The sequence below is a fragment of the Podarcis raffonei genome, chromosome 2 (genome assembly GCF_027172205.1).
Source record: "Podarcis raffonei isolate rPodRaf1 chromosome 2, rPodRaf1.pri, whole genome shotgun sequence".
NCBI classification, from domain to species: domain Eukaryota; kingdom Metazoa; phylum Chordata; class Lepidosauria; order Squamata; family Lacertidae; genus Podarcis; species Podarcis raffonei.
Window position 1 is genome coordinate 81,266,253 of NC_070603.1, and position 14,962 is coordinate 81,281,214.

Below are 14,962 nucleotides of genomic sequence, written 5' to 3' on the forward strand. Positions count from 1 at the left end.
CATTCCACTTTCACCCAGCTCATGTGCAATGCAGACATCTCAAAAGTTTATGTGCACATCAAGGGTAGAAGATGCATAGCGGGATAAATGCCTGTGTTTAGAAGAATCTTGAGCAAACCTGTGTTTTTTGTTTTCTCTCAAACAGTTAAGCATTTTCCTGGCACCATTTGATAATACACTGGTTTGAATGTAGCTGGAACGTGCAATTTGTGCATCTCTCAAACATTTGTTTAAACACCCGTGACTTTCCCCATAAACTCCCCTTCCCTCCTACTTCTTTTTCCATGCATTTTCCCAGACCCAATTTGGCCAGGTAAACATGAGTCTGGAACGCTATAATACTAGCAAGGGTAAAATGCAGGTTATGAGTGTGCATGCGAAATAGTATTAAAGGGAAAGTAGCTGGTGGGAAGGGATCCAGTGTTCCTCAAACTTGGGTCTCCAGCTGTTGTTGGACTACAACTCCCATCATCCCTGACCACTGGTCTTGCTAGCTAGGGCTGATGGGAGCTGTAGTCTAACAACAACTGGTTTATTTGACACAAGTGGAAAATGGCCTAGAACCCAAGTTTGGAATGAAGCTACTTCACCTTAAAATATAGCCAAAAGTCTCTGTTGCGACTGATCTTTTCACTTTCTTACTTGAACATGCTGCCCCTCAGCTACAGATGGAATCAATTAATGTTTGTGTTCTCACAAAGGCTAAAGGTTTCCAGTACTACATGGTTTCTGAAAGTCAGAAAAGCAGAGTTCTGGAAAATATGCCAGCTTTTGAAGACAGCTAACTTCTGGCTAGTTCAGCAATGTGTAATTGGCACAAAGGCTATCGCTGAAGAAATATGCCCATTAGCTGTCAACTATGGTCTTCAATTTGCAAACTGGGTTGCTAATGTATTGAGTCAAAGATTCAGATTAGCTGACACCATCCAGTCCGTGATATATTTCTAATATGGGCCCTTGGTGCTAAATACATTGTCAGCTCCTGAATTAATCTGAATTAATCTTTCCCATGACACAAAGAAATATATTTAGTGAACATAACTAGGTATTTTATAGCCACCGGTGTCAAAGCCAATGACTGATTCCTTCCCATGATACTGTGGTTCAATTTCATGCACAGTGCAATCCTATGTATGTCCACATAGAAGGAAGTTTCACTCAGGTCTGTAAGACTTGGGGCTTATCCACATTTCCCTTTCATCCACACTTTCCAGGTGCTTTAAACAAAACCTGAATTGTCATCTGTTGTGCTTCAGCTATAAAGGGTGGGTTTTTCTGCTGGGGGGGGAGGGGAGAGTGCTCTGACATGGAGCTTTAAAAGCATGGACCAGTTCCTAGAATGTGCAGGGTAAAAGTTAAGTGTGGATAAGCCCTTACTCCCAAGTAAATGTGCGTAGGTCTTCACCTTAACTGCCCAATCCTATGCAGGTTGACTTGGAAGTAAGTTCCACTCAGCTCAATGAGGTAATTGTGGATACGATTGCAGACTTATAGCACCATCACAGTACGAGGTGCTTTATCAGAGGGGTGGCCAGCCTTTAACTCTCCAGATGTTGTTGGACTACAACTCCCATCATCCCTTTCCATTGGCCATGCTGGTTTGGAATGATGGGAGTTGGAGTCCAACAACATCTGGAGGGCTGCAATGTAAACAGAGTTGCAAAAACGGGAAAAGCCAGTCTCCACAAGAAAGGCATCATAATTCTGGCATGACTTCCTTTGTTCTCCATGTCTGGTGTCAATGGCTAAGGAGCTGGGCTGGCAGAGGGGAAGACCAGCTTCAACTTTCTGTTCAGAGATGCCTCTTCTGTTAAATTCTTAGGCATAAACCTAAAACTTAAAAAGAAGGGCACAAAGTATGTTTAGAAAATGAAGGTACTGTGCAGATATGCATATAAAAGGCAGCCAAGACTGGCTGCAGCTCCCTGTTAACACCTACACCTAACATCACAAACCTGAGTTTGCTGCCACGTAATGTGTAGAATGGCCCTGGGCTCACTGGATAGCCTTGGGCAAGTTTCTCTCCCTCTCTGTCTCTCTCCCTTTCTCTCAATCTTGCCTGCCTTACAGTTGTTGTTGCTGATCTGAATTCCTTGGAGAAAGGACAGAATACAAATATGATTATTAAATCCAGCTCTGAACATATTCAGCATGTCTCAGTGCAGGAGAAAGAAAGAGCAGTCCCAGAATGTTGTTATTTTCTTGCTGTCTATACAAGTGTTATGCGCTCTACTGTACAACAGAAAATTATTTCCATGTAACCCAGTACATAGGGACATAATATAGCAAGGATTGGTTCCTATCCTTCCCCACTGCCTTTCTGGTAGAGCAACCTGGTACTACTAACCTTGATGCCATTTTAGCTAAAGAGGCATTCCAGGAACTAAGTCTATTTGATTCATGTTTTGTCTTAATCACCACAGGAGAGGGGAGCTGGTACAATGTAGTATGTGGCTGCACAAGAGGAAAGGGCACCAACTGGATGGTAGATACTGGCTTCATTCAGATCTAACACTAAACCATGGCTGAGCATTGTGAGAACAAATCTCCACAAACCTTGGGATCACATATTCCTCCCCACTCCAATGGTGCAGCTTGAGGAGATTAGAAGTTTCTACTTCCATTTTGAATTACCCAGTTTATGGTTCTATTTATGGACATGCTAAACTGTGGCGAATCTTAACTATGGTTAGATGAAACAAGCCTGCTTTATAAACTATGATTTGAAGTTAGTTTGCTTCAACAAGCCATCACTACATTTCACCACAGATTGGATGACAAAGCGAGCTGAAGTGAAAATTTCCAAATTCCTCCTTACAGCTATGGAGAGAAGGAGAAAGGAGGGGGAGCACGTAAGGCAAAGGTTAATTCTTTTGATGCTAACCCATGGTTTAGTGCTGAGTCCAAATGAGACCGTGATAGTGCTTCTTCACTTTGCCTGCACCATTTTGTGAATTTATTTATTTTTTAAAGACATTCTTTAGAGCAGGTGTAGAAAATCTGTGGGTCTCCAGATGTTGCCTCACTACCCCTCCCACCTTACCTGGTCACTGACTGTGGTGGTTGGGGCTAATAGAATACACTTGGGTGGGGGCTCAGTAAATCAAGACCTCCAGGTATAGGGCAGTATATAAATTGAATAAATAATGATAATGATAATGATAATGATGACATCCCCTGCCCCTTTCTTTTATGCCTGCTGAAGGCCCTCTGCCCCACTTTTTATCATGATTAACTTGGACCTGTCCTATTCCTTTTCCCAGAATGCCTCTGGGCCCCACATGGAAGAGGACAGGGCTGTTGTAGGCCTTGGCCTTGCTTTCCAGCAGGCTGGCAACCCCAACTACCCTAAAAAGGAGGGGAGGGTGCTTCCCGGTCACTGCATGACAGCAGTGTCCTTGGAGGTTGGGCGTTCTTTCACAAATTGTCAGCATGCCCCCAGTACACATAGGAACGCCACCACAGGGGTCTACAGGGGCTTTACCTCTTTGCCTGCCACAGTAATCTGCATTGAAGTAAAGGTACCACAGAATGGGGACTTTTTAAAATGCAGCTGCAGGGACGGGAGCCTCTAACTGGATCAGGGCCACAAGGGGAAAGAAAGGGTTGCAGCCTTTCCACCCCTGCATGCCAGGATCCTAGCATGAGACAGACACACAGAGGCACAGAGGTTGTAGGCAGACAGTTAAGAACAACAGAACCCTGTCAGGTCACACCAAAAGCCTGTCTCGTCCGGCCTGCTGTTCTCACAGTGGCCCACCAGGTTCTTATGTTCCGAGCACAACACCACACTTCTCACTCATGATTCCCAGGAACTGGCATTCAGAGGTAGACTGCTTCTAACACTGGAGGTATAAGATAGGCAACCTTATCCTCCATGACTTTGCCTAATCTTCCCATAAAGCCATTCAAATTAGTGGCTGTCACTACATCTTGTAAGAGTAAGTTTCATAGTTTAACTACGTGCTGCAACTACTTTTTGTCTGTCTTGAATCTTTCAGCACTGGATGCCCCCCGTTCTAGGATTAGATTATCCACACTGTGCATAATCTTATAGACCTCGATTATATGTGGCTCCCCCCACCCCTCGCTCACTCACCTTTTCTCTAAATCTGTTATCTTTCCTCCTAGAGGAGTTGCTCCAGCCTCTTGGTCATTTTCTGCACTTTTTTTCCTCACTGTGGTTTTGTTTGAGGAGTTTATGTCCCCACGAAACAGTTTTGCATGTTTCCAAATGCCCCCCCTCCTGAAGAATCATAGGGCAGTTTCAGCAATGCAGTATGCCTAGCATTAACAACACACATACACAACCGCAAAACACTCTGAAAATGGCAGAACTGTCTAGGCCAAAAAGGACTAAATAGATTCCAGACCAGTCTAGATATAGCTGAGGTAAGTATGTCTCTAGTTGGCCTGTAACCATTTATCTTATTTGTCCAGAGTTGAACAGAGCACTTTCTTGCTTAACTTTCTGTCAGTTTAGAAACAAGGGTGATGCAGGACTATGTATTTAAATGTAACTGGCTATTACTAATGACTCTCAAAGTTGAAGAACTGATTGCAACTGGCTACCAAGCTGGGTAAAAACAGAAATCCCCCTAAAAGTTATTGGGAAATGATGTCAACCTCAGTTGATTATATGACTGGCTGATTATTTACGTAGCTACATTTGCCTTTAAAATAAATATTAACAGAAAACAAAAGCCTGGACCTTGGAGATATCCCTTGTGGAAGAAAAGTTGGCCACTGAAGTTTTGAGCTGACTACATAGAAAAACAACCTGGACTCATAATCTCACATTGAGCCTGTGCAAAAGTGGGAGAAAGACCCTGGATAGAATAAAAACACTTCAAGCCAAGCACTGAATCGCTTTTCCTGGGCAACAACACCACTTTTTAGTCCGGAATCCAGCCTTTGCAGCTCATAAAGGGAACACAAAATATCTGAAAAGGTTGCAAAGCTGCCAGATTTATTATTCATATATAAAACAAAGATTCAAAATTGCCAGATTGGTGTGCAAGTACAGCTGCAGCAGCTATAAATAAGCATTTGTCTGCCACATATAATTTGGTCAGTTTTTAGGTATATCTAAGAAACAGCACACAGAAAGTTCCATTTAGTCCCTGAAGAGGCAGCATTGTAACAGAGCACCCAAAGAAATCTGTTAGCACTCTGACTTACTTAGAATTCTTCTGCTTGGCAAGTTGTTATACAGCTGTTCAGCATTGATCTGCAAAGCACGGTAAAATTCTTGACAGGGTTTGTCGCCTTCCTTCTGCAAGTGGGCTAGAAGGTTTGACAGCCGACTATGAAGAGAAGCTTTGGGATTTCGGAACTGCAGGGAGGGTGGGAACGCATTTATTAGCAAGGATGTAAAAAACAAACAAATACCAATGTTAAAGCAACCTCTGCCTCCCTTCAACGGTACGTGAAAGAATACAAATGTAGCTTTATATTTTTGTTTAAAAGTTCTTTATAGCAGAGCGTAAGATTCTATCACAAATGTTTATGGTGCTTCTACGTCATGAGAGTTAGCTATTCCAAAGGAGAATAAATAACATACTTTCTCCATTGTACACAATAGGACAAACAAGCAGTGGTGTCCGTCTTTCTACTATTTGCAGAAGATCTAAAAGGCACTAAAGTTCAGCACTAAAGTGAAATCACATATGAATATTTTAGATTTTCTTTTAATCTCATCGGTCTTTGTTGTATGTGGCTTGTGCAAAGGGTGGCATATAAATAATATAAATAATATACAAATAAGCTTTAGAAGAGGATCAGAGGTCAGATGGACAGAGAAGGAATGGTGAAGACCGTCTCCCCAGCCTGATCCTTCTGGAGAAGAAGGCAGTTCAGAATTACAACAGGGGTTTGAGGGAGATCACAGCTCAGAGGAAGATGAGGGGGAAAGTTGGGAAATAATGGGAGAGGAGGAGGCGGCAGAGCCAGGGAAGCTGGCTGACATGTTATCACTAGAAAGCATTCCAGACCCACCATCTCCTAGAACTGGCGAGCCTTAAAAATAGGAGAGCAAAGGGCTCAGAAGCAAAGGGCCCTCAGTACCAACCGCAGAAGGGGTGGCGCATAAGGAAGTGGGAGAGAAGGGGAGGGGAGATTTACACCATTATTCCAAGAGGCTGCCTTTCTAAGCCTCTGTCTGTGAACATTGAATAAAAGGCAATTGGCAAGAACTTCCTTGTCTTATCCATTAGAGGCAACCTCCCATGGGATTTGGATCCTCTGACGCTTGACATCAGACAAATTCATGAAGGGTAAGACTACCCATGGCTACTAAGCCTGAGGGCTATGCCTTACCTGTACTGCTGGATGCAGTAATACTTCTGAATACCAGTTGCTGGGAAAATGCAGAAGGGGAGAACGTTGCTGTGCTCATGTCTTGCTTGTTGACCACTGTGAAAACAGGACACTGGACAAGGTGGGTCACTGGCCTGATCTAGCAGGGCTCTTATGTTCTTTTTTTATGTTCTTACCAATTCTAGTTCCCAGCAAGTCAACAGCTGCCTATGAAGAGCCCTACTGGATTAAATCAAGGGCTGCATCTCATTTCCACAATGGCCAGTCAGATAGTGCCAAGATTGGTATTCAGAAGTATTCTGCGACCAAGCATAGAGTCCGCATAAGGATGTTCCATGGACTTGATGTATACCGATCTATGGCACAGTTCAGCCATTTCCTTAATTCCAGTTTGGGTACAAGAACTTTTTGGTGATCTTGATCAATGCCACATGCTACACCTTCCTGCCTCTTTAACAGAAATTCCCAGATACACAGAGATCAGTCTAACAGGCCACAAATTGAACCTGCTCAGAAATAAGAGTCTAAGATCGCGGCGGCGTCAGTCGTAAGCATTCGCATTTGGAAGTGAGAAAAAGATTTATCTGTCTTTACAGCGGCACACTTTTTCTTAGGAATCCAATAGTTATTTCATTAGTTTGAAAATGCGTACTTGTCTGTGAATGCAAAAAGAGATAATTGAATCTGGTGAGACAGACAAAATTCTGTTCCTAACGGGATGTTTGGATTGCAAATAGAGGACTACACTGCCTCATGAATATGAATGAACACATGGAAATGTTTACTGTAATTTCAGAAGAAGAGTTCAAACGCTGTGGGTGTACGATCACAGCATTTTGAGACCCGGGGCTTGTTTACATAAACGTTTATGGTTTGTCTTGACAAAACAACTTTAGCTTAAGGTATTATAATAGGGATCTAGGAAGTGGGTGCCATTTTCCACCTTCTGCATAAAATTCCCTACCTATTTACGGATGCCCCTGGGCTTCATCACTCCTTGGACTGCAGATTGTAGCTACTCGTTAACTCTCTCCTCAAACAAGAGACAAGCATTACAACACAGAGCCCTCTTGAGATCTTCCCTCATTCAGATTTTAATTCAAACGAAAGAAAAACTCACATTTCTCTCCTTAACCCCCACCTGACCCTCTGTTCCAGTTCCACTCATGGGAGGAAGGAAACCACAACAGCCTGTGAAGTGCCAGGAATGCAATAATTTTTTTCTGGAGCAGTGGAGAAATGATATTTCCAAGTTCTTCTGGAACTTGGCTTAGCAGTGCAAGTGCCAGCGAGCAGGGAGGAGAGGGAGACCTCCTCACCAAGAGAGCTGGAGCCACAGCTGCTGCTGCTGCCGCCACCCCCATAAGCAAAGTGGAAGAAAGGAGGCTAGAAGGAAGCTGGTGCAGCAATTGGACCTTATTGCAACTGATGGGATCCAGTTTAGCGCAGAGATGCTTAGAATTAGCCAAGCTATTTGCCAAATGGGAGACGGTTGGAACCATTCAGCTTATTCTAAGAAACTCTGAGAAGAACCAGGGGAGAAAGCAGTTTGCTCATTCCTCTCTCATTTGCCACTGCATTTTGCCAAGGAGCTGATCTCAGAAGGATTCTCTATTTTTAAAAACCTAAATTATTGCAGCTATTTTTATACCACTTAATCACTTAAGTGTCTAAGTGGTATTGTAAGACCTTGCTGTTGGAACTGGTTTTAAACAACCAGAATTAAACAGATGTGGGGGATTTTTCTCTGCTCAGGTATACGTGTGTGTGTGTGTGTGTGTGTGTGTGTGCGCACATGAGAGGGAGTGCTATGCAATTATCTGCATAGGTTCGCTCACTGGCCATCAGGGTTGGTGTTCCTAAGCTATAAGAGGGTATAATCCTATACACACTTACTTGGGAATAAGCCTGCTTAGATTTAACTGGACTCCCCTTTGATTGGTTTCTACAGATGATAAAGAAGGGGTGCTGGCATTTAGAATTCTCTGCAATGCCTTTACTGATTAAGAAGAGCTGCCATTTCCCAACTTCCCTGGCAAAAGAGACTGAGTGTTAAATCACTCTGAGAGTTCGTAGAATCATAGAGTTGGAAGGGATGCCGAGGGTCATCTAGTCCAACCCACTGCAATGCGGGAATCTTAACACGCGATCCCCCATCCAATCTGAAACCATACTGGACTCTTGTTTAGCTTCACAAATGTGCTAGCAGTTGTAGTTCTGTGAAGGGAATGGTGGTCATCTAACCATTTTCAGCAACAAACTACAGTTCCCAAGATTCTTTGAGGGAAATTGTGGCCGTACGATACTGCTTTAAACGTATAGTACAGTCATATGGGAAGTGTTTTCTGTGTGATTATTCAAGCGTACACTTCACATGTGGAGTCTAAACTTGGCTCATTTTCTTATCTGCTTGAATTTATCAGGTCCACAGTTTTGGTGTGGTTTGTGTTAAGAGGAACGTTGAAGAGCGGGGAAGGGCTGATATCATGTGCGGAGAGGATTTTAAGGAAGCTCAATTGCTGTATACCTTAGCTGAACAAATAGTTTTTCCTCCGGTTCCCATTGTCAGTCGTATTAGAGAAGACCCCAGAGCTGCCTTTGGCTCTCCTGGGTGCAACCACCCCTAGTCTCAATGAGGTACCAGAAGTTTTGCATTTAAAAAACCAGCAATCCTAATCCTGGGTCAAATGAGCTACAGCAATAGCAAAGAAACACTGCAGGTGGGATTCCTTCAATTACCTTTTCTGCTTCTTTATTGGTAAGAATTTGAGGGTAAACTCTGTTCAGCTGAAGGATAATTTTGTCAACCAGCTGCTCGCTCAGCCTGCCGTTGCTCGTTAGGAATGCCATGTCCTGCCGTAAACGATCACAGTAAGTCGGATCTACAAAACAGAAGCAATACATTTAAAAACAGGCCCCTGGTTCCACAAAGACCAACTGGATGGAAGTGCCATATAATTCACATCAGCTACCAAATGTTTCACACTAGGACATGAGCTTCAGGAACATCCTGGGAGCGCCATAAATGCTCTCAGGAACCATTAAGAGCGGCTGACATTCATGAATATACTGTATTTTTCGCTCTATAAGATGCACCAGACCACAAGACGCACCTAGTTTTTGGAGGAGGAAAAGAATAAAAAAAATATTCTGAATCTCAGAAGCCAGAACAGCAAGAGGGATCGCTGCGCAGTGAAAGCAGCAATCCCTCTTGCTGTTCTGGCTTTTGGGATAGCTGCGCAGCCTGCATTCGCTCCATAAGACGCACACACATTTCCCCTTACTTTTTAGGAGGGAAAAAGTAGGTCTTATAGAGCAAAAAATACAGTAATAATAATAATACAAATACTGAGCATTCATAGGGTGTATTTCACATACAATGCAATCTTTACACGTTGCGTAGTACAAGATCTCAGATAAAACCAACAAGCCACGAGGTCTCATCAGTGACAGCCCACCAAGACTGTGTGTGTGTGTAGCGAGGCATTTCCAAGTGGTTTAAACTTCAACATTGCAGCCCTCCCACTGCACTGCAAGCTACTCTCCCATCCTGCTTGTGGTCTCATGTGTTCCTTCACGTTCCTGAACTCTATGTGTGAACTCACCTCTTCCTTTTCTTTTCAGAGCCAACCATGGTCAGCATCACAGTTGCAGTTTTGCAACCATGATCAGAAGTAAGTTTGCAGGGGGCTGAGCCAGGCATCCCCAAACCTGGCCCTCCAGATGTTTTGGGACTACAATTCCCATCATCCCTGACCACTGGTCCTGTTAGCTAGGGATGATGGGAGTTGTAGTCCCAAAACATCTGGAGGGCCAAGTTTGGGGGTGCCTGGGCTGAGCTAATGGTTAGAAAACAAAGCTGCATATAAGCCTTGTTACCTTTGAAAATGAAAAGATACAGAGGAACACAGAGAGGGAGAGGGAAGACGCAGACAAGCTCAGCAGAAAAATAACAGAACAGAGTTGGGGAGCTCCTGATCTCCTATACATGTTTAGGAGATTGGGCAATATCACATCTAAACAGGCCTCAGTAAAAAATGCATTTTTTTAAAGTTGGAATGCTCAATTTTTATATCTGCCTTCAAATCCTAGCCACTAAAAGGGAAACTGTGCAGTCTAACCTGACCTCAGAACAATTTCAATTGCTGTATTTTTATTGCTGCATAGCCGAGCATGGGATTTGTTTGCTAATCAGTGCTTCAAAATCCAGAGATTCTGCTATAAAAACAGCGGGATGGCCTTAAAAGAGGATGATTTTGCTGTTCAGCTTTAAACCTTTCATTGCCTTCAGATTCTGTCCTCTCTTTTTAAATAATGTGATAATTCCCCCAAAAATATTCATAAAAACCTCCCATGATTATTGTAATAAGCAAAGGCTTTTTGAGAGCCTGAGTCATTCCCATTAAAACGAAAAAAAGAAAAGCTTTCTACTGGCATTGCACAACTTTTGCAATTCCATAAGTATCAACTGGATTTCCAGAAGACTGTTACCATTCACCCCATAAAATTAATGGTTCAAATGGCAAGCGAAGCATCTTTTTCTGCATTGTCTCAATGCACCTCAATAAAATCCATGTGCTTCATTATACTGTTTGCTAAAATTCTTTTCCAGTTGAGATGTTATATAGTCTTCTTTTGTTTCAAGATGCGATGAGAAAGGAAGATTGAAGAGGGCGGAAGTCAAGTCAAGAGCTACGTTTTGAAAGATGTACTGAGAATACATGGATGGGGATACGGAGAAACCGAAAACAAACATAGAGATGGTGACAACACAGCATATTAATGATTAGGGTTGTTTCACATAGGACAACATTTCCCACAACTATATTCTGTCCCAGGGTGAAATTAGCAGTGGCTTGCAAATTAGTCATCTCCTTCCTATGCAGTCCCCTCACCCCTTGCCCACTTTGAAACCTAGGACTCAGCTACATTATTCAAAAAAGTGTTTTGAATGCGTTATAAACAGACGCTGTAGAGTGTGTTTTTACATAGTTTTTTTTCTTTTCTTATAACAATTTATGATTCATTTTTAGCGTTCCCCCCCCATGTGTAGACCCACCCCTAGACTGTACACTTCTGGAGGCAGGGAACAGCCTTTTTTCCTTCTGTATGTCAAAGTGTACAGTACCATTTCAGGAAACCAAGAACACCTGATTCTCCCCGTCGGAAACGTCCTAACATGATGATTGAAATGTCTTTGAAAGAGGCTTCACATGACATGACACGACTATCCTTCCATATGAACTCCTCACAGTATACGTCAAGAAAATTAGACATCAAATTCATATAATTTCCTTGCATTGGGCATCCAGTGAGGTTTTAAAAATGAAACTCCTGCCATATCACAAACTTCTTTTGACGCCACCCTAAGTTCCCTAAGACATTTGCTGTGCTGATTAAGAAATCGAGGCCAAGGTACTCTTAAGAGTCTGGAGTTCTCTAGTTCCAAGGTTTACCTGTGAAAATGTCCCAATTGTAGAGGTAGAACTTGTGTCTAGGGCTACATACATACCACAAAGTTAAAACACATTTAATGCACATTCCCTCTTTCAAAGAATCCTGGGATTCTGGGATCCCTTGTTAAGGGTGCTGGCTACACTGCCATTCTTGGGATTCTTTTTTTTGGGGGGGGGAAGCAGGGAGGAATGTGCTTTAAATATGTGGTGTGTATGTAGTCTAAGTGCTGTGAATGAACAGGAAAGCAAGGCAAGCTCAGGCTGGCTTCCCTCTCTTGGCTCTCTCCAATGTCTTCTGCTACAAGTCACATATGCAACAATATACAAGAGCATATTAGCAGCGAAGAGAGTTTACATCAGTTAAGCCTCTCTCTTTTTAAAAAAATGTATTTCAGTAAACTGGAATTCTGCCTACAACTGCAGCTCTTTAAATTGTGCCTCCAAACAACTGTTATTATCTGCTTTGTGCTGACCCATACAAATCTTGTATTTTATGCAGCACACATAATTATGCAATGTAAGCTTCTCTGGGATTTTAGGCAAGGCTCCTTTTTATTTTCTTCAATCAACGGCAAATGCAAGGCAGCATTATGTAAAGGGCAAGTTCCCCTCCCCACTACGCTACCTTTCTATGAGTTCCGTCTGCTCAAAATCCTTACATGCAATTAAAATGTGTTAACCTTAACCTTTAAGCATCACGATAAATGTATGGTAGGGGTAACTAGCCTTTTCAGGCCAGTGGACACATACAGAATCCTGAAAAAGTGCTGTGAGCACTTGCTCTGTCCACCATTACTGATCTTCCTGTTGCAAACTTCCAAGGAACTCTACCTTCCAAAGTACCGAATTTGGATGTTTCGACTAAACACACCCCAGTCCCATCAAGTGTGCTCCTGGACCTTTCACGGTTGCTTCAGAAATAGCTCTGAGGGTGTCAATTACTGAATTAAAATCAAGTTTTGTCACTGACTTTATCTGAATACATCACAACACACAAGACAATTTGCAAACAATGGCATGCCTAACACTTGGAAGATTTCTAATCAGTCTCTTGTTATTTAGGAGCGCACAGAATGCAGAATCTCAAATTGTAAATAGGACTCCCATTGTACTGTTTTTGCCTATTGTATGTGCCAACAGCTAAATAAAAATGTGTTGTTGTTAAAAATCATTGTAGATCAACTATTTCATTTTTCTTTCTTTGACAACTGCTCTATCACCATTAACAAAATGAGTTTTTGAAAATATCCAGCCCGTAATCTTTTAATCCAGCTCTGGCTTTATTCCCTCATGAAGCTGTAACCATAGAAGATCACAGACTCTGAAATCGCTAGATGCTGAAATGAATTCAGCCTTATCTTGGACTCCACCGTGGAAACAGATATGCAAGGTAGACTAGACGTATTTCAATGAAACTTGACTGACTTTTTTTTTTAAGGCACTGGTATTTATTTATCAGAGAAAAAGAAAACAGCCTATAAAAATGATGAGGAAAGAAATCCAAGGCAGGAAGAAATCTCAGTGTTTCATTGGACTGGAGAGACATATACAGTCCAGTACCTCCCATGCTTGAGGAATGTTTACAGAATTGCTAGCTACAGACCTGAGTTTTGTCCTGCAGCAGCCTTACCAATTGTCAATGTTCAATGCTTTGTTCACTTGTCTTATTCTCCCGTCTGCTGCAGGCTCCAGGGAGTAAAATGCCAGCAGTGAGCCCAGGGAATGCCGAGGTCACTAGTGCTGTACAATGACCTGTCACAGTAACTATGGCTTCCCAGGACTGAATGAACATGCACTTTCCCAGGGAAGAGCTTGCATCCACTTTGTTCCTAAACTCCACAAAGCCAAGGTCTGGCTTAGAGTGTTGCCTGAACGCAGTACAGTGGTACCTCGGGTTAAGAACGTAATTCATTCTGGAGGTCCGTTCTTAACCTGAAACTGTTCTTGACCTGAAGCACCACTTTAGCTAATGGGGCCTCCTGCTGCCACCGCGCTGCTGGAGCACGATTTCTGTTTTCATCCTGAAGCCAAGTTCTTAACCCAAGGTACTATTTCTGGGTTAGCAGAGTCTGTAACCTGAAGCGTATGTAACCCGAGGTACCACTGTATCATGGTTAAACTCATTACTCCTTAACCACAATCTGTAGCCAAGTTTTGTTCTTGGTTAAAGAGGACAGAGCACCGAGGACACACCAAGTGAAACCTTGGCTTAGCTTCTATGGGTGCTAAGAGGACCCAGAGAAGAGCAAAGTTGGCACCAGTAGGTTCATGCTAAGCCATGGTTTGCCTTAGTGCTACATGCAAACATTGCCCCTGTTGTCATCACCTTTGGAGCTCTTAAAGATACACACTCTGGTGGAATCTACATACATATAAAGAAAACGCTGTGGAAATGGCTTTTTAAAAAAATGTTTTGAAAAATACATTGAATTTGGCATAGCTCACTGTCGCCATCTAGTGTCACATTTGTATATTGCACTTTACAACACATTTAAAATATTTTATTTGCAGTTGTATAGCTGAGTCCACTGTTTCCAAGGCTTGCACTCTCCACCCTTAATGCTTAGCACTTTCCTTGGTCAATTATGGCAAACTGGAGGTATATATTGTATGTATATTACCATGAACACATTTATGTTTGGCATGTGTAAACATGGCATAGTTATATTTGGCATGTGTTAACATTACACTAAATAACTGCAATATTGCCACACACAATTTTTAAAAAAAATATGCAAAGAGCTCATTCAACATTTAATCCAAAGCCTATCCCAAAACAAACCACATCCCCACAGTTTACATCGTCAAAGCAATTCAGCAATACTGAAAACAATAATGCAACTATTTTAGTACACCAAACAACAAGCAATGCTAACAAAGCAAAGTGCTCATCATTTTGGCCTTCAGGCAGATCATAAAAGGAGAGAAGATTACTCTTCCCACAAAGCAGGCAATTATAGCACTAACAATGATTGCTGAATGACCAGGTCATTATGATAACTGCAGATGGTTTAAAGCTTTCTTCCCACTTCCATTCATTGTGTTCTTGGAAAGAATCAAACAAATCCATAGTTTGGTGCAGATTCTGCAAACAGACTGAGGATTTTATTGCTGCTGGCAGCCAAACATAAAGAAGATATCATTTTATGAAAGTAAGATGTTACAAAGCCATTAAAAATCAGGTTTTC

The 14,962-nt window shown here is 42.3% G+C and overlaps 1 protein-coding gene across 5 annotated transcripts in view; it reads right to left on the bottom strand.

The window, feature by feature from the left end:
• CARD19 (caspase recruitment domain family member 19) overlaps positions 1 to 14,962 on the bottom strand; it is a 31,694-nt gene that overhangs the window by 5,971 nt on the left and 10,761 nt on the right. For 3 of the 5 annotated variants that reach the window (XM_053377788.1, XM_053377790.1, XM_053377789.1), the window contains exons 2-3: positions 9,058 to 9,200; positions 5,182 to 5,335 (exon numbers count right to left, since the gene is read on the bottom strand). In XM_053377788.1, coding sequence (XP_053233763.1) covers positions 5,182 to 5,335; positions 9,058 to 9,200 — 297 coding nt within the window. Of the gene's footprint in view, positions 1 to 1,955; positions 2,093 to 5,181; positions 5,336 to 9,057; positions 9,201 to 14,962 lie in introns of all 5 variants that reach the window. The other 2 variants (XM_053377791.1, XM_053377792.1) reach the window with 1 other exon arrangement.